This window comes from Pleurodeles waltl, chromosome 10 (genome assembly GCF_031143425.1).
Source record: "Pleurodeles waltl isolate 20211129_DDA chromosome 10, aPleWal1.hap1.20221129, whole genome shotgun sequence".
NCBI lineage: Eukaryota > Metazoa > Chordata > Amphibia > Caudata > Salamandridae > Pleurodeles > Pleurodeles waltl.
In genome coordinates, this window is record NC_090449.1 from 240,347,908 (window position 1) to 240,372,176 (window position 24,269).

Here is a 24,269-nt window from a genome sequence, read left to right on the forward strand (position 1 = left end):
AACCGTGCTCGGAACTTCCACGTTCCCGAGATGCCTCGTCGGACGCCAGGCATGGAGAAGTCTTGTGCCTCTTCCCCGAGTGCCCTGAGGACCTCAAGTGGGAAGAAGATGACTTGGGACTCCTGGAGGGGTCCTGTGACCTCCTCCATGAGTGTGACTATGACCTCTGAGGAGTCGGGCTGACCGAAGTCGACTGCCGGGCCGCCATGAGATTTAGAGACCACTTTCTCAAAGCCTTCGGGCCATGGCCAGGCAGATGGAGCACGACTTTGAGTCGCAGTCCCTGTCGAGGCACCAGATACATACCTGGTGGGGGTCTGTCACCGACATGGTGCGATGACAGGCACCACATGGCTTAAACTACGTCTTCCTACATGACATCTTCCTCGCCCAAACAAAAACAAATCTTCAACAAAAGGTTGAAAAAAGGCTTGCCAAAAAAGGCAAAGGGTAGCTCAATCCCGGACCTGCGCTTAACTGGCGTGGAAGGAAAAGAACTGATGTACGAGCGCCGGGAGGGTGCCCTTATAGGTGACCGTGATGTCACAGACTGATCAAACGACGCTGACAAAACCACGCGGAGCCGGACAACGCATGCAGATCCGAGCAACGCCACCCGACGGCGGGCACAGGGTATTGCTCAGCAAAAAGATTCCGGATTCAAAGCAGATACCAGGGAATTCAAAGGTAAGGCATCTGCAGCTAGAAGTCTCTATCAGATTCCTGTCTATACTTTGACACAAGTAATTGTTTGACTGTTTGTGTGTCAAACAATTATTCTAGGCTGACTAGCGGCGGATATTTTGCCGCTAATCAGCCTACTGCCATTTTTTACCCACTAGCGCCATTTCCCCTAATGCCATCCGTCACCGGGTAGTGTCTTTTTTTGAGACGCTAGCCATTCTTTAGCGCCATTGTGCGTTATTTTTTAAATATGGCACACGGATGGCGTTAAGGAATGGCATTAGCTTGCGTTAAATTAAATGACGCACAACTGCGCAAACGCAGTTGTGCGCCATTTTTCATAAATATGTTCCACTGTGTCTTAAACATTCACAAGACATCAATGTAACTACCAGACATTTGAGTCTAAACATCCCCCCCGGAGACCGAACTCAGAGCTCATTCCTTGAATCATTTCCTAAAAATTCCACAACAGGATCTGACTCACCACTACAGTCCCTCTTGTGAGTTCTAGAAGTAAAATGCCTAGAGGTCTGAAACTAGTTATGAGATACTGCACTATTCTTTTTGTATTTTCTGTGGTATCCTTTTGATGGACTTCAATAGGAAACCTGAAATAAAAACGTACCAGGTGAAAACTGCTGCTTTGAGCCATAGATTTTATTTCCTTCAAATGCTGTTTTCAAAGTAATGCCAAGACAACCTGTATCTTTCCAGCTATCTTGACCTACATTCAAGAACCATATACAAAATTCGTGAGTGTCTGTCTTCAATATAACCTTTTAGCACTTAATACTTTGAAACCCATTAAGCTGTTAAGTCAGTGTGAAAGAAATAATAAAAACAAAACAAAAAAATGTCAATACATGTAATTCTTGTATGATTACTGCACCCAGTTTACCACAGTTTCCAAAACCCAACATCTGTTCGAGGAAAAATGGAACTGATGGGGTACTCAGCGATGTCACTGACTAGTGGTGCAGCACAGTAACAATGTGGCACCCTGTGATTTGAATGGCATCATCTACATTGTGACAGTGTCAAATATAATTCCAGGATCCCTGGCTTTGGCTGAGAAGTTTTTATAACTAATCTGCAGAAGAAATACCATACCTATAAACTAATGGCCCTTAACAGAATGTTTTCAGTGTGAAGGTAAGACGACACATATATGGAACGTTTCATCATCCGTTTGGCAGCTATGTGCATGCTGCTGGGGCAATATAAACAAAGCAGTGACAAATAGTGAAGGGAAATGTTATTGTATTTTAACCAACAACTACAGCTGCGTACAAGGAACATGGCCATCATCAGTAACTTAAGAACTAGGCTTGCTGGCGATGTCTGGAGGCCACAACCTAGTATAAGGTCATCACCACACCAACAGGACCCATTAGAGGAAAATTTGGGGGACAAATGCAGACCGGGCATATTGCCAAAAAGCCTGGAATACACCAGCTTTGGCGGGACATCTAAAGGATGGAAATCAGGGACCAGAGTGAGAGTCCAATGAAGAGTCAGATAACCAGAGTGGAGTCTAGAAAGCACGTGTATAGGAAGAAGACTGATAATTAACAGTTAATGACTGTCGGGCTGCTACGTTGTAAGAAGGAATACCATGGGTTAAAATGGGAGATAAATGCCAATTTAAAAATAAATGCACTTGTTTGAAAGGATATTTGTAGAGTGACAAAGAATAGGAAGCAATAGGTTATATTCAAAGTTCAACATTGTGACCAAACAGTTCAGATCCATTATTGAAAGTGTGGTCCAAAGAGAACTAGAAAGCTCTATCAGAAAGACTAAAACAAAAAGACGAATCAAGTTAAAAAATGACTGCCTACTTAAGTTAGAATATACATAAATAACATTTAAGTTAGCCGAAATGGCCACTGCTGAATTTGAAGATCGCAGATACAATTAAAGGATTTCACGATGATATTAGGCACAACTGATGCTGATGTATGTACTGGGGACATTTCATGATAAACCTAGAACATTTTATGTTCATATTTTGTGGTTTTTGTTTGGAGCTCTCATGGAAATGGGAGGATATTTTGATAATGTAGAAGTATCTCATGACTAGTTTATTAAAGTTGTGCCAACCCACCCATACAATTATTTCTAACATTAAAACTATGTTGATCAACGAAATAGGACAGATGCACTTTCTTTATATTTGTGGTAACTATACCTAAATGTCCATAGCTGTGTCTAATCACAAGACAGACAGAAAAACAGAGACAATTATGCTCTCTCGCGATTTGTTCTCTCACTTTCTCTCTAATTCTCGATATCTCCCACTTTGCCCTACTCTCTCTGCATCTTTCCCTATCTTTCACCATCTCTGCCTTCAGATGGAGTGATTTCATGTTTGCATATACCAGCAAACAACTCTTCTTTATTTAGACATCTGGATATTGTTAATTTACATATGATAATATGGGATCAGTCAGCAGGCCTTACAAGTCTAGGCATCATGACTTTAAAAGCATAATATAGTGGACAGGAAATTTGAGTCGGTTAACTACCTCCTGAATGTGTGAACTTTGATTTCTTTCCTGAGGTGGACAAGGACTATTAGTAGACAGATGGTAGCTGACAGCAAATTCAAGATTTTTAGAATAGATCAAGCTTTCTCTATAGTTGTGTTCAATACCTTTATCTGTTTTGCAAGATGTTTGGAAGATAGATCTCGGCAATGTGGGGACATTGCGGTCCTCATTACAAAAAGATAATTCTGTTATGAGTTTTTAATACCATCCAGAGGTATCACACCGTCCATTAAAGAAGACAAAACCTGGCCAGGTGATACAATTAAAAGCTGAATACTAACAATGTTGAAAATACCACAGGGATAATGGTTTTACCATTGGCATTTCCCAATACAGATCGTTTATGTTTAAATTAATTTATTGTGTAGATAAATGTAATTTTATTTGTTATGGGTGAATAAGTGCTGGGTTTCCTATAGCTATGGAAGAGTAATTAACTTTGATACATTCTTACAAAATGTGTCTCCTTCTTGTTTTTGGTCTATTTGCACAAATGCAAAGCAAATAAACATACATGCTGAATAAATAAACCACAGACAGATTTGTTAAACTTTAAAGGAAGCTAGAAGTTAAAATCACATGTACCTGTAAGAACTGTAGTCGTGTAAGAAGATCTGACACATAGCTTCCCATTGGTTTCAGTGATGGATAGGATTTTGATGCCCACATGGCTGGAACCTTTCCGACAAGCATACTGTTGAAAACCTCTTCTAGTTCAGATGACATTAAAACTTGACCTCTGATAGCTTTTCCTAAATTGATAAGGCTTCCTCGAACAACTTGTGTAAGTCTGCAGCAATGAAAAAATAATTTTGTAAGCTAATGGGATAAGTCAATTTAAAAGTTATGTGGCAGCATACTTCAAAATATACTGTAAAAATAAAATCTGTTATTTACCTGCGAGACAAGTGTTCGCCAATTTTGTACAACTTCTGATAACTAGTAAGAGCTTTGCATTACGGATGATTTCTGTAACAAAATGGGTCAGAGGACACGGTACTAACGATTCACACAGTAGACCATTCTCACGTATCACTTTTAAGGGTAGAGGATGGTCATGGAAAATAGGTACATAGGAGAAGCCAAATCCTATCAGAGAATATACCACCACGCTGTACATGGTGAGGATCTACTTCCCAACTGAGCATTTCACTTCCAAGGCACTTTAGGAAGCTTCAGCACAAAAAGCCATCTCCCTACGTTTCTTGCTGCAATGTGTTGTAGAGTTGCACTGGAAGACCTCTCTTGCAGCAGTTCACCCAGGCCTTCCTGTGCCTTTGTTTCTCTTTGTCAGTTCCCTTGGATCCTTTCTTCCTTGGTATTTATCTTCCTTACCTGTACTGTTGATAACAGCTTCTCCACTGCCTTGTATTTCCTTATGTAGTTGCTGTCGGTCTCTCTCAGTCCAAAGGATGTTAGAAGGGCTCATTTTATTGTTTGCATCTGTCACCTGCCTGCTTTATTTGGAAAGGAGTATACAGTATTTCATTATGCATGTTTTCTCAATACCCTAGTACCATATTGATCCATTGTACATATTACTGAGTACACCTGCTTCCCACTGAGGTGAAGTAGACCTTATCTCTAACAAAGAATCCTATTTTTCTCTCTCTCTTCCTTAACCACCAAAATCCCCAGATAGGCTTCTCAAAAGCTAACTGTTTTGACTAGAAATATAGCAAACACAACGTGCAGTCACCCTTATCAGAAACGTAATTGTTGCAGCTCATCCTCTAAGAATATGCATTGATGACTCCTAGTAAAGTGTCAAACCAGTTATTTCATATTACTGACAGACAGTGTAGTTGAAGCCCCTCCAAAGGCAACAAATAGTTCTCTGTTAGTTGGGTATACATCGCCCTTTGAGGTGTAATTACTTAGAGATCTTCTTTGGACAAACCTATCCAACATCTCCCTAGTTTTAAATGGATGTGGTGGAGGGCAAAAGTAGATAACTGTACAGTCTGGTTTAAGTGAAAATCTGTCACACCGTTGGGCTGAAAAGATTGTTTTGCCCTCTTGCTTTTACCCAGAGAAAACAGTAATAGAGTCATTTAGAATTTGGCAACATAAATGAGTGGTGCTCCCACTTCACAACCCTGATGGTTTCCCCCTCTACCTCCTCTATTAACAGTTGGAGAAGAGTTTGATATGTAGTGTTGAAACCTCAGCCAGCTCTGCTGGCATTATCACCTTGACCTGATGGCCCATCTGCTACTAGGGTCCCAGATCACAGTGATGCTCGCCCTGCCCTAATTACGGTAGAACAACTATCACTCATTTACCCTAACAGATGGTTTTGGGTAGGCTGAAAGCTCAAAATGGCCCCATGCACAGGGGAAAATGTCCTTTTTATCTGGGCTGTTTTTTCTGAAAAATAAATTCCCGCTTTGGAAGTTTGTTTTCAGAATATAAAACTATTTCGCCGATTGGGTGCATCAAACATGGTGCCAACTGTAGCTACAATGGTGACTCTACTGTAGGCAGGTATATATCCTTACCTGCATGGTGAGTGTCTCTAAATACAGTGGGCAGTCCTCTGCCAGGGGAGCAGAGGCCATAGTGGCCACTGACATGACTGGCTGATGGCCTGCCTGCCAGGCATTACATGAGACTCCGAATTTGTTGAAGAGCCTGCAGCTCGGCCCTGACTCCAGAAATGCCGTCTTAAACTCAGGTGTTGTAGTTACCAATGTTGATGCTTGAGTGGCTGAGCCAATAACCAAGAAGCAAATAAAGGAACAAATCAAAATCATATCCCAAAAAACAGGAGCATAAGGGGCCAGTGGAAACCTTTTCACCTGACCATTCAGTACATGATACACATCTACACTGACAAGAAAGTAAGGTTTTCAGGATTACTCATAAGTATGAGGCAGACGTGCTAACTCACACTTTACTACCGTGTGACACACGATATCAGCTCCCTTCACACAGTCACACGGTGAGGAGCCAATATCACATGGTGGCAAGGAAAACGAGCTGAAAACCACTGCAAACAGTGTATTTTCAACTCCTTCTTGGAGACTTTGAACTGCAATATCCACTAAGGGGTGTGAAAACACACCAGGACATCAGCACCAGCCTCAGCAAAGCTTTTTTCGGGGGGATGTGGTGTGGAGGTGGGGGAAAAAGTGCCTTTTATGTACTTCTCGGCACGAGGACACCGAATCCTCCACTCCCTTCTCACAGGGTGCATTTTTTGTCTGATAAGGTAGCATCATTACTTATCATGTTATAGTGGATACTTGCAATTTAAAACCCAGTGGCAGAAAATCACTCAAAAATGTCTAGTACTCATCTTGCTCTGAGCACACCTAGTGTTTGCCTTGCTCCCACAATGATGTAAGTGAGTTCATGTTAAAGCTACAGGGTAACGATCTTTACCTCAGCAGGATGCTAGGGTCCAATTGAAGCAATCTAACCTTCCTCTGTGAACAGTGCCAATCACCGAGCCATGCTTTGGTTGAGAAGTAGGACCCTTTTCAGCTGATTAGGAGCACTGGCAATACATCTACTTAAAGCTTTCTGAACCTGTTTGTAACTTGTATTTACATCTCATTTTATATGGGACGTTACTAACTTGGGAAGTTATATAAGGCCAGACTGTTGAAGGGTTGGAGAATCATAATTTAAGATAGAGAATAGGGCAGCCCCTACGTAACTTAAATAGGATACTTATATTACTATATTAAACATCAGGATGCCTACACTGATGGGGCTGCAGGCGGTCATTAACTGTTCGAAAGTCCATGAAGGGAGAAGTACACTTAAGGGGTGTGAGGAACATTGATACCTTTCATGACAGTTGGGAATATGCTTAAATATTTATGTATTATGCGGCAGATTTATTATTATTTCACGCACTGCGGCATAGCAAGGAAGCTTGCTATGCTGCGTTGTGTGAAAGGAAGACAGCAGAAATGCTCCATATTTTCAGAGATATTAATCATTTCTGTTTGTTCCTTGCCCTAGTTAACTATTTGCAGCCTAGCGTCTATGCCGGCATTCTTACACTATAGTACAAGAGTGCCTGCATTTCAGGCAGGATTGTTTTTATACAATAATTGGTACCCTCCTCCACCGAAACAATCCAATGAGGCGTCTTCCTCTTCCTATGTGTTCTGCAAAATGCAGCACACATGAAAAGAGGAATTACAGAAGAGAAAGAAAGATATTTCTCATGATGCCTGGCAGTTAGGTGTACCATTTTGGTGCAAACCCAGGTTTAGAAGTCTTTGTACATCTGGGTTTGCATCATAATACATGGGACCATGCATGAGAATGCCCATGCTCCACCCAAGAAAAACCTACCCAAAGCAAAGTAACACAAGGCCGTGCTATGTGCTGTGTTGCATTGCTTTGTATTTTTTAAACCACTCAAAGTGACTTAGCGTGGCTTAGTAAGTCCCTAAAACGTTTTTGCATTGGGTTGATGAAAAATCATAGTAAATTTAGGCCTATGTATTTTGCTCACTAACGCGTATATGAGTAAGCACATTTTTAAGACAAGCAAGAGTACAAGTTCAGTGAGGGGTAGGAGGTCTGAAAGCACCATCATAGGGTTATTAAATTGATATAGTGAGGTGCAGAGAGGTCGTGTAATAGGTGAGTGATGGGAAATGGCCTTTTTTGCAGGGTTATCCCAAACTGTTTGCCTTCTTTCTCCTATTTTTTCAGGTCTGTTTTTGCTGGTTTATTGTCTCTCCGCACTTTGCTACTGCTGATCAGTGCTAAAGTGCACGTTCTCCCTATGTAAATTGTATTGGTGATTGGTTTATCCATTATTGGCATATTTGATTTACTAGTAAGTCCCTAGTAAAGTGCAGTAGAGGTGCCTAGGGCCTGTACATCAAATGCTACTAGTGAGCTTGCAGCACTGATAGTGCCACCCACATATATAGCCCTCTGAACATGTCTCAGACCTGCCACTGCAGTCTCTGTGTGTGCAGTTTTAAACTGACAATTCGACTTGGCAAGTGTACCCACTTTCCAAGCCTAAACCTTCCCTTTTCATACATGCAGGGTGCTCCTAGGGTAGGCCCTAGGTAGCCCCATGGGCAGGGTGCAGTGTATTTAGAAGGTAGGACATGTACTGGTGTGTTTTACATGTCCTAACAGTGAAACATTGCCAAATTTGGTTTTCACAGTGGCAAGGCCTCTCTCTCTCTCTCTCTCTCTCTCTCTCTCTCTCTCTCATAGGTTAACATAGGGGCTGCCTTTAAATAACTTTAACGTGCAGATTCCCTTTGCAGAGCAGATAGAATGAGTTTGGGGTCTCTGAACTCACAATTTAAATATACATCTTTTAGTGAAGTTGGTTTTTAGATTGTTAGTTTGAAAATGGCACTTTTAGGAAGTAGGCATTTTCTTGCATAAACCATTTGGTGCCTCTTTCTGCTTGTGTATTCCACGCCTGGGTCAGACTGACAGTTAGGCTGTTATCAATTCCCTCTAGACAGTGATACAAAGGGAGCGTGGGTGTAGCCTGCATATCCTGATGGGCCATCTGGGCTAGAGTGGAGGGAGGTGGTCATTTGCACCTGAAAGGGCTGTGCCTGCCCTCACACAATGCAGTCTACGACCCCCTGGAGTGTGTCTGGGGCCAGGCCTGGCAAGGCAGGATCTTGTGAACAACAGAGACTTTTCTTTGAGGTATGCCTACTTCAAAGGTAGAAAGGGGTATAAGTAGTGGACCCAAAACCCCCGACTTTTAGAATCTTTCTGGAACCAAGAGGAACCTCTGCCAAGGAGAAGAGCTGAAGAGCTGGAGGAGGAGTACTGTCCCTTTGCTGTATTACTTTGCTGGATTGGCCTGCAGTTGCTGCTTCACCCTTAAAAGAGAGCAAAGTGTGAACTTTGCTGTATATCCTGCTTGAGAAAGTTCTCCAAGGGTTTGGAGTAGAGCTTGCCTCCTGTTAGAAGTCTCACAGACACCAAAGACTTCAGTTTCCTCGACCTGCAGCACTGGGAACTGTGTGTTTTGGGCTGTAAAAGAAGAAAAACCACTGTGACACCATCAATGAAGCCGCTGGCCTGTACCGTGACCTGCTGACGCTGCATGGAGCTGCACTGCCTTGCTTCGCACCACGACCCTGGTCTCACCAACGCCGTCATCGGTCGACTTCACTGGGCCGCTGCTCGCACCGCGACCTGTGGTCCCTGCACTCTGGCATTGCCTCCTCACCCCACAGCCTGGGTATCCCGATGCCGCCGCTCCTGCTGATACCAACGTCGCTGCCAGCATCGTGGCCTGTGGTCACTGCTCGTGAGGAGCACAAAGCACTGTCCCATCTCGCGCTGCAGACCTGGTCCACCAACGCCAGCACCATCGACTCCAGTGTCGTCAACAGATGTCCCTGTCTGCATCGAGACCCGTAGACGCTACCTGGAGCCATCCCGTGCTGGGCCTCGCAGGCCTTGGGCCTACCGACGACAGCCCTTCAGCAATGACGATGACGCTGCCTGCACCGTGACCTGATGACACTGCACGTCGCACTGTCCTGCTTCTCACCACAGCCCTGGTCCCACCGATGCCGATGAGCGCCATCACTGAGTTGCTGCCTGCATGGGACCTGCGAGCATCGCATGTCGCATCGTCCCGCTTCGCACCGCAGCCCCGACGCCATCCACGCCAGCGCTCCTGACTTCATCAGCCCAGCATTTAATCCGCAACATGTGTGACTTCAAGGGCCAGACGACTCCCGCACCGACTCCGGAACCAACACCATGACGCCAGTGATGACGTTCTTCGGAGCCTACCGCGAGGATCACGATGCCCTGCAAATTCAAGGTACTGTTTGCGTGTCTTCCCGATACCGTAGCTGGCCTGCGATGTCGCGGCCGGCCGGAACTGTTGGGGTTGTTGATCACGATGCCGTAATAGCCCCAGGTGGAGCTATCGACTTCAAGAAACTGTATTTTTAAGTTAAGGACCTCATTATGAACACGGCGGTCGAAACTGCTGTGTTCAAGCTGGCGATCTTATAAGTGACCGGCAGCTCCACCGGAACCCCGCCGGCCGTATTAAGAACATTCTTCTGGGCCGGCGGGCGGAAACAAGGTCAATTTGATTGTCCTGAGTGCCAACGCATTTACAATGAGTTGTTGTTTGGTACGGTTTGGTACTGATCCTCTCATCCTTTGGTATCTCACCTGCTATGATTTCTGGGCAAGACCCACAGATTGTCAGTGATACATCCATCACTAAATGTGTCTGAAACTCTGCTAGAGAAAAATATTGACCCTGTAGAAGCTGTGCCCCCAAACTAGATCCTGATATGCTGACCTGGTCACCAAGAGCAAATTCTTTATTTGGCCAAGATGTTGTGACCACTGCTTCCTCAAAAGACACTGTAAAGAAACTTCACACTTAGCCTTTACTAAGGTACCAATGGAGTGCAGGAATACATTATTCCTAGTAGTGTTTGAAATAGAATAGCTACAAAAGTATTTTGTGGCTCACAAAGAGGAGTATTCTCTTGTATGTTCACATTTTTTTCTGGAAGCAGAAAAACCTTCCTCAATGAGGTCCCCATTACTGCCTAAATTTTGTTTGTTTGTGTCAGAATAATTTTTTCGTTATTTATTTGATAAACCCCATTTATATACAAATGCATGGTCTTATAAAATGAAAATCACAGACCTTCATGAGAGGCATCATGTAGGAGCTAATTACCCAGGCAGTGGTACATACAGTCCTTTCTTAGTTCTGCTGCTACCACCTTCTTCACTAACCTAACCATGGAGGCGCTGCCATCAGGACATAAGGACGCATCCTGCATTGCTAAAGCTTGTAGTCTTGGACAAACTATAGGTGCATTCTTTCTACTGACAGAAAGATGCTATGAAAACAGGGATCCTTGAGCTCGAGACACTATCCAGGGAACGCCTTACAGCTTTGGGGCAACGGCTCCATTACTGATTTTTTTTATGTATTCATATAAGCCTCATTTTCGATTTCTTTATTGGGTATTTGTAAGTGTTTAATTTTTTGAATTATAAATTACACATTTACATGTAGATCATTCCTTGTTCTTTAACATGGAAGGCTGTTCTGCTTCAAGTATTTGTAGACATATAAATCAGCGGAGAAGTCCGCCCTCGAGAGAATCCTCAGGTCACTGACGGAAGTACCTGCCAATGATAGTGCAAAAGTAATAAGAGGAAAGGAAATACTGTACGATAAAATGTCATTAGGATCCCTTTCTTTTACCACTGGGGCTTAGCTCGTCAGATTTCTAACAAGAATATAAAGATTGCATGTTTCATTCTTAAGGTTCCACAGTAAGCTTAAAAAGAGCTAAATTTGTTGGCAGGAGCATTGCACCCTTATCCAGAACTGTAAAAAAATCGCTAAACCAAGGGGACAGATCTAAATAGTGTGTGATCAATCATAACAGACTAAACAAAATGGAAATGTCAAGCAGAATTAAGATGTTCATATTGGTTAACAATCAAGGTCAGACCAATAGAACTGATGTATGTACCTGTTAAATCTGATGAGTTCTTGTCGCAGGACAGTGTTCATGGACTCTTCATAGATCACAGGGTATTTCTCCATCACTATTTCGAGGTTAAAGTCTTTTGGTAACTTTGAAAGTATATCTCTTGCCAAATCTTCTACAACTTCCTAAAAAGATAAAACTATATATAATGCTGAACCTTTAAGCGCAATATGTGTAGTGTTATATAACACACAGTGTCACAACACATTAGGAATATCAGACTACTTCAGTTTACAATTTCCTCAGACACTACTAGGTGGATTCACAAAGGTTTTTACCCATGTGCGCTATTATGTTAATTGGTAGGCAGAGCACCTAACAGGAGGGAAGGAGAAAGCTGGTAAGTCCCCTGAACGAGTGGAAATTAATTGGATTTGATGCCATAGTTGAGCAAAACAACACTAGTATCACATTATCTGGCCATGAATGTCAATATGTTCATTGTAAATCTAAGAAAAAACGTATTGTTGGAGTTTAAGGTCTTAATGTAACCAAGGAAACCCATGGCAACAGTAACACACAGTTTTATTGAAGGACAAAAGTACACGGGTCTTCTAACACTGTGACATGTTTATATGTAGATCATTCCTAAAAAAAGAGCTACATTTGCTGGCAGGAGCATTACACCCTTATCCAGAACTGTAAAACATCCCTATACCAAGGGGACAGATCTAAATAGTGTGTGATCAATCATAACAGACTTAACAGATTAACAGACTAAACAAAATGGAAATGTCAAGCCGAATTAAGTTCTTCATATTGGTTAACAATCAAGGTCAGATCAGTAGAACTGATGTATGTACCTGTTAAATCAGATAAGTTCTTGTTGCAGGTTTATGGTTTCAGCGTAGTCAAAGAGAACTCTCCTACTGAATTCAACATAGCTAGAACTTTGGCATCAATATCAGGTTAGAGAATGGTTCTGTAGATCTGCACAGCAGTGGATCTTTCCTTTTATATGAGCATTACTCTCCATGAAAGAACCTGATTAATGATTGCTTTTTTCATAATCAAATAGAATGTTGTGGCGAGGACATCTTTTATAAACTCTTAACAATATCCTTGTAAGCAATCAGGCTTTTGTTCAGATTGAGTAATAGCGACTTCGCTTGTCTATGTCCATGTCCACTCCACTATCCTGAAAACGGTGGGGTCCGGCGATACTCATAGTACCCTGCCCTATCCGGCTGGACAGACGGGTGTGAGTGGTTGTGGATCAGGGGCGTGGTAAACCGACTGGAGTCCTTCGTCTCAGAACATAAAACTAGAGGGGTAGTGGGACAGAAGCTGGCTAAAACTGTGAAGGTTCTGGGATGCTGAAAGGTTCATGCCTGTCCCCACTATATACATTCACCATCTCCACTAACTGCTGGTTAATCTGCACATCAGCTTTTAAAACTATGTTGACAACGCTCGCGGTGTTTCAGCTGTCAAAGGACACAACAGCTGACAGTGCAAAGGTATATGGCCTCTTGATTATACAGATATTCCATGAATGGAAGCCGACTGAGCTTAAATGCTTCCAAAACTGAGTACTTTCTTGTTGGACCCAATCATTGAATTGAATCATAGCTCTAGTTGACATTCAAATTGCTTTGTATCTAGTTGATATTCAGGTCAAATAAAAGGTAAAAAAGTAAAATCTCTGTGCCATGGGGTGTCTTTGATGAGCAGCTCTCAATCACGGTATACAGTCACGGAGTACCCAAGTGAAACTTCAGCAAAAGATGTATTACCTTTTGTCACTGGAAGATAATTCTGATTTAGCAAGAGACATTGGGCCAGATGTATCAAAAAAGCCTTTTGCGAATTGGTAATAGCAAATTTTAAGAAATCGCTATTTCTGATTCGCAAAATGCTATGTATCATATTTGTGATTCGGTAAGAGCGATTTTTTTAAAATCGCAAATGCTATTACCGAATAGCAAATAGCGATACAGCCCCCATTCGCACCTATGGGCCTGTAGGCCCATACTTGCGATTTTTTGCATTTCCCAAATAGCAAATTCCTAATTGGAATTCGCAATTTTGGAAATGCAAAACCCCAGGGCGCTGGGGGCCTAAGGCCCCTTCTGCTGAACCCCAAAAAGATTTTGGGGACATGTAAGGTGCACACATGCCAAAGGAGCATGTGTGTGTTACATGTCAATTTTAAAAATGCATTTTTAATGCATTTTTAAAATTTGCACATGGTTACCAACAAGTTTTACTTGGTAGTAATTGCAATTCCTTAATGCCAAATTCGCATTAAGGAATTGCTTGATACATGTGGATTTAGAAATCGCAAATAAGGATTCCTTTTTTGCGATTTCTTATTTAGAGAATCGCAATTTGTGATTCTCTAAACGGGCTCACAAATTTAAGGAATCGCTATTTTACCGACTCCTTAAATTTGCGCTGCGAATGCCTTTCATAAATACTGAAAGGCATTTTTGCATTCGCAAACGGGCATTCGCACCGTTTGCGAATGCAAAAAGGCTTGATACATCTGGCCCATTATGTGTTAAAAGACTGACTTGGCAACACTTTGTTGGTAGAGACCTCCAAACTTAATACATCAGAAAGCTGCAGGTATTACAGAATTATGCAGCGAAGGAAGTCCATAACTTACCTAAGGGTGCCCATATTTCTACTCTTCAATGAAAACTGCATTGGCTTCCGGTTGACTCAGAAGTATTATTAACGATACTGACTTTACCATACATCAGTTGATTTTTGGTATTGCTCTTGATTAAATGACGCAAAACTTCACTTGACTTTATTATCCTAAGAGAACCCTGAACACCTAAACACACCTTCGGTGCAATATTGTCAGGAAAAAGGCAAGAAAAAACCTTTCTTGATTATTTCTGGTTGGTGTGGAACTCCCTTCTGGTAGACCCTACTTTAAGAATGTCTAACTTGTTTGGTTAACTCTCAGTTCGATTCAGTGCCTAGTCCAATTGGTGGGAATTTGACACTTTTTAAATTTGGTGATCCTTTGATTGATTTTGTGGTGTTCCCGGTGCTATAAGCTTGTACCCCCTCGCAATGCACCAAGGGGAGTTAAAAATGCAAAGACAAAAGGGAACCTGAGGAAGACGACAAGACGGCTATATTTATGCCCCAAAGAGCTGCACTTTTGCCAAACGAATAAATGAGCCTTTAAGGCAGTGGTTCCCAAACTTTTTCGATCCCCGGCTCCTTTGACCTATTGGCCGTGTTGGCCACGGCTCCCCATTATGTTACTTTTTTTTGGCGGGTGGGGGAACGTAATCCCAGCCTGTACCTGTACCTACACTATTTACAGTTTGACTTCTTAATTCTCTCGTTCAGGTTCCTGAAAACCATTTATTTTAAACTATTTCTTTTCTTTTGTCATAGGGATATTATTAATGGTACTCTGACGCCCTCCGCTGGTCACAATAATTAATGCAGGGGGTTTTTGTTTCCAAAACCATGGTGAAAAGCTACCGATTAAAAGCACCTCCGAGTGGTTTCCAGACTGTGTGCGGCGCCCCTGGCTAATTTTGACGGCGCACCAAGGAGCCGCGGCGCACAGTTTGGGAACCACTGCTTTAAGGCATCAGTTCACGAAAATCATATACGAGATAAAAATATGGTAAATATTGGTAGAAACTCAAAGCAATACCAAGCATTTTATTGTATAAAATATATAATAGCCCTACTGTGGACTGACAACAGATCATTAATATACAATCATCTTTCAAATGTAAATGAAAAACATTCAGAAGTATAAAGAACACACCATAGCAGGCAGTTGGGGGTCTTATTGGTCATGGCAAGCAAATATGAGTCCAGATCCTTCTCATCCTCACTATATAATTTACCTTTATACACACTTTTTTTTTTTTACAAATTACATACTTATGCCAGGCATGTTTAAAACCTAGACTATACAATTAATTAAATCCCTTCTATTCAACACGTTGCACCCTACATAAGGAGTGATACAATCTTGTACTACAGATAAGATTACCCTTCCTAGGAGTACTGGGCAATTTCACTGCATTTCAGAACCGAACCCTGTTGGGAACATCTGAGGCATCAGTGTAGCAGGGATGAATTGCTTCCTTTGCTGCACATATCCCACTGAAGTTAAATAATGGTTTCCTAGATGTATTCCTGGCTCAGCCAAATAGGAACAGATGCAGATTGTTTTACAGTCTACAAATCAAATGTGTAAATTTATTTGTCAATATGCCGGAAAGCTCACCCATATGCCAAGACTGTCATATAAATTGAGCAAAATCTCTGAAATGTGTTTTTGTTTCAAGGCAGAAAATTGCAACCAAATATCTGTGTGGTCTAAAAATGATGAATTTAATATTTTTTAAAGGTATAACAAACCTGTTTTCACTCATGGGTTGCATCTGGTTGGATCCAAATGAGATGGCATTCACACCCTTGACTTGGTTCACCCTCTTAATCAACAGAAATAGTATTACAATTTGACGATTAAGGTAGAGGCTGCTCTAAAACCCAATTCTAATATATGCAGTGCATAAGGAATGGATTGTCTCTGACAACTGATTGATCTTGGTACGGTTGGCAGTGCCATGGTGTCTTGGTATGATGTTTGTCAAAAACACACCTTCTGTTGGAACAGTATTGTTAAGTACCAAGAAATATATAAACACTCTGTGTGCTGTTTGAATTATGCCCCAAGTGGGGCCTAATATAGCTTATATTAGCCTCTGTCTCTCATTCTGCATCACTGAAAGCCCTGCTACTTTTTAGGGGATATGAGTAGTGGGACGGGTGGAAAGGGTAGAGTTACAGGATTCACTACACAAAAAATTAACAGAATATGGCACTAAACATAAATGCAAATATGCCAAGAGTAATACGCTATTAGTGGTCATTCTTAAGAGAGATGTGGGGAATTCACAAGCCACTTGAAATTTCGCATGTACATACTAAAACTAAAACATTTATGATGTCTTCGTTTAGGTCTAAACTTGAGACAACTTTAGGTGTTTCACCAGACTCATGCAATCAAAAATTTCATAAATGTAAAATACATACCTATACATACATACAGGGACATTGTGTCTGCCTTACTCATCCATTGGTCTGTTCAAGTGTCATTCACATTTTGATTCTGCCCACAGTAGCATACAGCTTTAGTCAACAAGTCAGCCCACTTTAGCCATTAGCAGTATTGTAATTTAAGTGATGGCATTTTTGCTGATCACAACTGCACATCCTCCTAAAAATAGTGTGCTTGAGTTCCAACGTTGGTGGGACAAGCTGGTGGGTGAAGCGCAGAAGAACAAGTTGCATACCTTCGGTAACGCATTATCTGGTAGAGAGTCTATCTAGCTGCAGATTCCTTACCTTTGAATTCCCTGATGCCAGCTTTGAATCTGGAATTGTTTGCTGAGCAATACCCTGTGCGTGTCGTGGTGTGACGTTGTTCGGATCTGAGTGCGTCGTTCGGCTCCGCGCAGCATCGTCAGCATCGTTGGAGCCTTCTGAGACATCACGGTAGTCTAAAAAGGCACCACCCCAGTGAGCGTACGTCAGTTCTTTTCCTTCTGCGCCGGTTAAGCGCAGGACTGGGATCGAACTACCTGATGTCTTTTTTGGCAGGCCTTTTTCAACTTTTTTGTCGAAGATTTTCTCGTCTGTGTGAGATATCCTAGAGGAAGTCGAGGTCCAAGCCATGTGGTGCATGTCATCGTGCCATGTTGGTGACGGACCCCCACCAGGTATGCCTCTGGTAACTCGACAGAAACCACGACACAAAGTTGTGTTCCGACTGCCGGACTATGGCTCCGAAAGGTTTGAGAGAGCGGTCTCTGAAGCTCATGTTGGCCCAGCTGTCGACATCGGTTAGCACAACTCCTAAGAGGTCACGGTCCCGCTCGAGGAGGGGGTTGCAGGACCGCTCCAGGAGCCCCAAGCCCTCTTCTTCTCACTCAAGGTCCTCAGGGCACTCGGGAAGAGGCACAAGAAGGAGAAGAAGTTCAAGCTGGTGGGTGAGGTGAAGAAATAGTTAATTTGTTTTTTTTCAGTTGAAGACATATGCCCACCACTTCATTAAATGGTGACATTTTTACTTTAAATTTTCTCATTTCCATTGCATGTGCTTACAAAACTATTGTTTTATGTATAACCTTGTTTCCTCTACATTTTAGGCAGGTACAGGATTCATTGGCCTGCTCTCACATTGCTCTGACACTGGTTGTCTAAAATTATGAAAGATGCAAACATCTAAGTCATGACTGGTGGGGGGATACATCCCCAAGCAGCCTCTTCTCAGCCTAGAAGGAGGGACACATTGTCACTTTGCACCCTCAAGTGCTCTATTTTACCTATGGTGTGGGAGGCAAACACCAAGGCCATCGCTGCTAGAGTGGGACTACGTCCCCCTGCAGGCCCTTCACAGAGCAGAAGGAGGGGCATGCTGCCACTTTGCGCTCTTAAAAGCTCCTTTTGACCCGTGGCAAGGGACACAAACACCAAGGACATCATTGCTGCGGTGGGGCTATGTCCCCCAGGAGCCCCTTCACAGTCCAGGCGGAGGGGTTCGCCACCACTTTGTGCTCTTAAGTGCTCCATTTGATCTGTGGTGGAGGAGGCAAACACCAATGCCATCACTGCTGGGGTGGGGCTATGTCCCACAGCAGACCCTTAACAGCCCAGGAGGAGGGGCATGCCGTCACTTCATACTATTAGGCGCTCCAATTGACCAGTGGCACGAGATGCAAACATCAAAGTAATCAGTGCTGGGGTGGGACTACATCCACCAGCAGCCCCTTCACAGCCCAGGAGGAGGGGCACACTGCTACGTTGAGTTCTTAAGAGCTCCATTTGACCTGTGGCGCGGGATGCACCCAGGCGCATGTCCGGGCAAAGACCAATCCAAGAGCAGGCCCATCTGCGACTGCCAGAGGCAGACAGTGGGTGAGATGGGCCCCCCTTCATGGTTTTCATTCCATCTTCTTGCCTTCTAAGGTTCTGAACAACTGAAAAATGGGGAAAAGGAAATATGATGCCTCCTGTCCAGGTAAAGCGTCCTTAGCTACTCCACGCATTGTTACTTGTCTGACCAACACTATGGGGACAATAAATGAGGAGATCTGTAATGTTGCAGAGAGACTGGTCAATACACAGCGGGCTGTGAGGGGTTGAGAGAGGTGAGCAACATGGTTGCTCAATTGTCCTTTGAGGTAACTCAAATAGGTCTTAGGGCCAAATAATTAAACAGCATCAAATAGTCCATTCATACAGTTGAACCAGTTTCCCCGAGAGACACGTAGGATTTGTCCCCAGCAAAGAGACTAAAAAGGGCCATGGAGTCAAAGCGCTTAGCTGTAAAAAGGGGGATGGTTTCACCCCAGGAGAAAAAGCCATGGTCTAAAGAGAACGATGCCATACTAGTGTTTAAGAGCACAGATATAGCAGCTCTTAAACAATTTTTGAAGGAAAATGTGCACACTACTGTAAGCTCACTGGAAGCTTTTATAAGAGACTTTTAAGCAGGTCTTTAATAGGACTGACTCTAAAAGTGAAGGTCACTGAAGTTACTGAAATTACTGAAATGTTAAAATTATCCACCTGACCCAACATATGTCTAGAGAGGAAGGATAATGGGGTGGCAACCCGTGAGCCATGTGTCAGCCAGGCAAGAAAAGTTGAGGGTGAAGCAAGATGGAACTTAACACTTGCAAGATGGGGCCAAGGCCTGGAGATAATGCCACCCAAGAGGAGTGTGGCCCTGTCAAGCATAACAATGCTCAGGTCCATAGGCCTTCTCAATTCAAGAAATATATATCTAAACCAGACCCATGCTCTTTCCTACAATTGCCAACAGAAGCAACACAGTATGTGATCATCTCAAAGGGCACGCCCAAGCAAAGGTCAGACCAGCAGGAGGGCTGGAGAGAATTAGAAAACAAGGTTAGACATTGGCTGGGTAGTAAATTAGGTAAAGAGTACTAGTTGTTGGATGAGATAAACATGGTAAGTTGTGTACCATGTGTTTGGACCTGGTCCAAACACATGCAATGAAAATTGTGTGGTGGTAAATTTGAACTCAGCCTACTATGCAGAAAAAGCAAATGTGTTCTTATCCACTCATACCCCACCAGCATCTGGGATCTCAGTGGTCCCATTAGGCTATTAGGCCAGTAAACAGGGGAAATAGGGGAAGATGACTGAGCTAGACGGTTCATTAAGTTGGGTCTACACCCCCCATTGGTTTGCAATTTGAAATGAGTACACATAACTGTTTTACTCATGGCAGATTCCTCGCAGGGATAGCTGGTGGGAGAAGTAGGTGAGGCCTTGGAGTTAACTTGTCCAGTTCCAACCAGAACTCCAGCTAGGGAGGTGAGTGTCAAGGTGAAGATAGGGGGATATGCCTCTGAGCTGTGTAGTAACATAGCAGATACATTCTCAGAGGGGGTTAAATTTGAGATGATCCTGATTGGTTGAATTTTATTCGTAATAGCTGATCTTATGTTTAAAAGAAACTTGGATGACGGAGCCTTTTTGCTTGGAAGGGATTTGTTCCCTCTGTTCACCAGCCACCAAATCAAGTGATGTTAGAGCAAACAAGGGTTTAGCAATTTTGCTATCTTTAACTATTCAATGTTGTAATTCCAAGAAGGCAGTACATTCTCCACATTATCAAATCATCAGGGTAAGGCTGAAAGGACTGACGGGTTGCCTGAAGGGTTAAGTAATTACTATAACAACATCTTTGATAGCACAATGCCAAATGTAGTTAATGCCTTAGAATACTACCTATAAACATTTTTAGACACAATGGTAGGGGGTGGGGGGGGGGGGGGGAGACAGAGACCCTGACGGTGGAAATAGTAATTTCCCAGAAGGACCAGGTGAAGCATTTTCATGCTATTTATTCTGAGAAATATGAGGGCGAGTGTTCCTTTGCGAAGTCCACAAATGAAGGTTCTAGAGGTCTTGACACGGAGCAGTTGGAACTGAGTTTAGAGGAGGTAAAAACCCATATTGTAAGTGGAAGGAAAGGTAAAGCGTCAAGGCCCAACGGGTTAACTTTGGATATGTTTATGGAAAATACTGACTTTTGGGCTCTGCTGAACACAAATGTTTCAAAAGCATCAGTCAGTGATTGTGCCCATTTTTAAAGAGGGTAACAAGATGAACCCAAGTTGTTACAGACCAATGTCCCTGCTGGATTCCACTGTTAAGATAATGAGCAGCAGGATTTTACTGTCTAGGCTAGAGACATGGGCTGAAGACAAGAGCATCATCTGTGACACACAGTACGGGTTCTGAAAGGAATTAGGCACCATTTAGCAAGGCTTGAATTTATACCTCTTAATTAGTAAGTACACCCTGGCAAAAAAAGGTTAGATATACATAGCATTTATGGATCTGTCATGTGCCACTGACAATGTGAACCATAGCAAATAATGGAACCTCCTGACAAATGGTGTAGAGATGCCAATCATTTTATTCTTAAGGTAGTTGTACTGAGGGATTACAGCTTGTGTAAAATTTGGCAGTAGGCAGGTGTGTTCTGACTTTTTCAATGTGGAAAATGGAGTAAGGCAGAGCTGCTTCCTGGCCTCATTTTTATTTGGGGAGTTTCTGAGGGACAAAGCACATGAGATGCCCCAATAGGGTCTCGACAATTTTGTTATATATGGATGGCGCACGCTTGATAGACCACGTGGGAAATGCTTTGCAGTCACTGCTTTTTTACTTTGTGAGTTTTATGGAAGATTTGGAGCTCAGCATAAATCAAGGTAAATCTTTTAGAATGGTGGTGGTGGCAGAACAGAAAACGACAGAGCCTTATTTCCTTAAAGGAAAGAAGATGTCTAACATTGAGACCTTTTCGTATTTGGGCTTTTATTTAATTTTCATTGGATGGGAAGTTTCCCAGGAACCCATGGGAGAAGGGGGCGGCAACAGGAACCTACTCTAGCAGCACCAACAGTACATGAAAGCGCCGCTGCCTTACTGCAGCGCAGGACATTTTCAAGGGGACTCGCTGTCCCAGGAGCCCTTGGGGGAAGGGGGTGGAGACAGGAACCTGCTCCAGCAGCACCAACAGCGCATTAAAGCGCATCTGCCTTTCCGCAGTGCGGGCCGCGCCCGGGCCAAGGGCAGCCAGGTTTGTGTCTGTCAGAGACCGTCTGAGGCAGGGCTGGGCACCCTTTTTGGATTTCAGGTAGGGATCGGATACTGGTCATATCAAACACTATTACTATTTCCAATATAAGCTATATTATGGGGAAGCACAAGACAAAAGGGAGTCCCGCAGCGGGAGCAGCTTCATCCAAAATCCACAAAATTCCTCAAAATCTCTCTTATTGTGTAACTAATTAAATTGACTCATTAATTGAAGAAGTAGAGTCCATATTGAAGGGGAAAGAGAAGCAAACCCCTAAGGGGCTGAAAAGTGGTTCACTCTCGCTCTTTTTCAAACCTAGATTGTCAAACAAGGGAGATATTGCCTGCAAGAAAGATGCCCCGACAGGTGTGTTGCTAACAGGGGAACCTGGTGAACTTGACACAGAGGTTAATAAAATTAGGTCCCCCAACAGTAATGTTGAGGGCGTCTCTACATGTAGTGCAATTGTCCATTTAATTCCTTGTCAAATCGCTTTTTGCCACTGGAGTCTCTTGACCAATTGACAGGATCCAGCAAACTTGACTCGAATGTGGATATAACCAGCCACCAGCTTATAGGAGTGTTCTCCCAGGAGGAAGTGGTTAATGTTATTAATGGTTTAAAAAAAGAGGTAACAGAGCTTAAACAAATGAGGATGAAGGTACTCAATCTCCTTAGAACCATTGCAATAAAAAGAGATATTGAAAGTACTCAAAGAGAAGGCCCATCTCTACATAACATCGTAGAACAGAGGAATACGACGAGCGACGGGTCTTCTAGGCCAGTTGCTAGGACGAAAGTACCCTCGGCACGTTAAAAAACCCATCTTCGTGCAAATGGTCAAAATAGCCCTTTGACATTGACTTGTCCTCACCTGTCTATGGCATGGGACTCGAGCACTGTGCAGCTCTCTATTAAAACCATAACAGAGCTTACCCGATTTATATGTGTGGAGTACCCCCCTTACCTAATAATGCACGGGAAGACAGATTGTCGCTAAAGAATAAAGTTACGCATAGGATGAGACATGTTAGGCAATGTGGTTCTATTGTACACTCAAATATAATTTCTGCCAAGCGTTACATCGAGAAATCAGGGTGCTGGGATACTACTGAACTAATGCTTGTCAGCCCCAAGTTGGTAAAAAGGTTGATACCCTTGGATGTGTGTAATCCATCAAGAAATGGTTCAAATATTGTTTTTAAAAGTTCTTGGTCTGACTGAGGCACTGGGGGCAGTGAGGTCTCCATTACCTTGAGTACAGAATCATCCCATATGGGAAGTGTGGACCCAATTCCATCTGTGGGGGTGTATTCTATGACTCCTAGGAGGGAGTGTGTACATTTGACTGGGGAAGAGAGTTTACGGAGAACAACGCAAGCAGATAATCTCTCAGATATTGACTGACTGTATTTACCATCTGCACCTGTAAATAACAACTCACATCTTGTTGCAGGTAATCTTCAAATAGAAACTAGGGTGCTCCTGGAATCGATTACTCCTAGGGGATCTGATCAAGCCGAAAAATTAAACATGGTAGAAATTAACAGGAGAACAAATATAATCCCTAGCTTTCAGTTCCCAAAGAATGATCATGTGGGACATGGGTTTTCTAATCCTGCAATCATTTCATGGAATATAGCTGGTATACAAAATAAGATTGATGATGCAGAGTGGGGGCAGTTTATTGATAGTTTTAGCATTTGCCTATTTCAGGAAATGTGGGCCACTTCAAATGTTTATAGGCAAGGGTTTACCTCATTTTGTAAGAAGGCTAGCCCGTCTGCAGCTGGGAGAGCAGGCGGGGGCCTTATCACATGGGTAAAAATCTCCCAGGTGGGTGAAATGAAAGAAATCCATTTAGATTCAGCTGATATATTGGCAGTTTCAATCAAGCTAAATTAGGGTCCCCTGCTTCCCTGTGTTAATATATATAATAGACCAGGTTCTCTGAGCATAACCTCTAATACTATTAGTTTGGTGAGTGCTCTTTTGTCGAAATTTCTCCCCTCACATTCTGTTATTGGAGCCAGAGATTTTAATGTGCCCCTAGAGCCTAACTTCCTCTTTTCTGAGCTAACGCAGGTAGAGGATGCTATATGGGGAATTCCAGCCTTTTCAACATTAAAGAAACAGGCATAATCTAGTACCAGGGCTCTGCAGGTCATTGAATTTATGATAACACATGGACTTTACTTCTAAGACTCTATCTAATCCAACATTTTTTAGAGGGTCCTATAGCAATCATATTGATTTTGTGCTTATTGATGTAAGGATCTGGCACGAAATTAAAAGACCTTATGGTGGGAGAGCAACACTGTAGTGAACATTTAACCTATTTTGGTAGTTTGTAATAGGGGGTTTTCTGTTAAAGAATATATCCAGCAGGAGCATGATGGCATGCTC

The 24,269-nt window shown here is 42.8% G+C and overlaps 1 protein-coding gene across 1 annotated transcript in view; it reads right to left on the reverse strand.

The window, feature by feature from the left end:
- The window catches only part of DNAH3 (dynein axonemal heavy chain 3), a 536,699-nt gene that overhangs the window by 25,474 nt on the left and 486,956 nt on the right, over positions 1-24,269 (reverse strand). Inside the window, exons 58-59 of the mRNA XM_069210285.1 lie at positions 11,729-11,871; positions 3,825-4,029 (exon numbers count right to left, since the gene is read on the reverse strand). Coding sequence (XP_069066386.1) covers positions 3,825-4,029; positions 11,729-11,871 — 348 coding nt within the window. The remainder of the gene's footprint in view (positions 1-3,824; positions 4,030-11,728; positions 11,872-24,269) is intronic.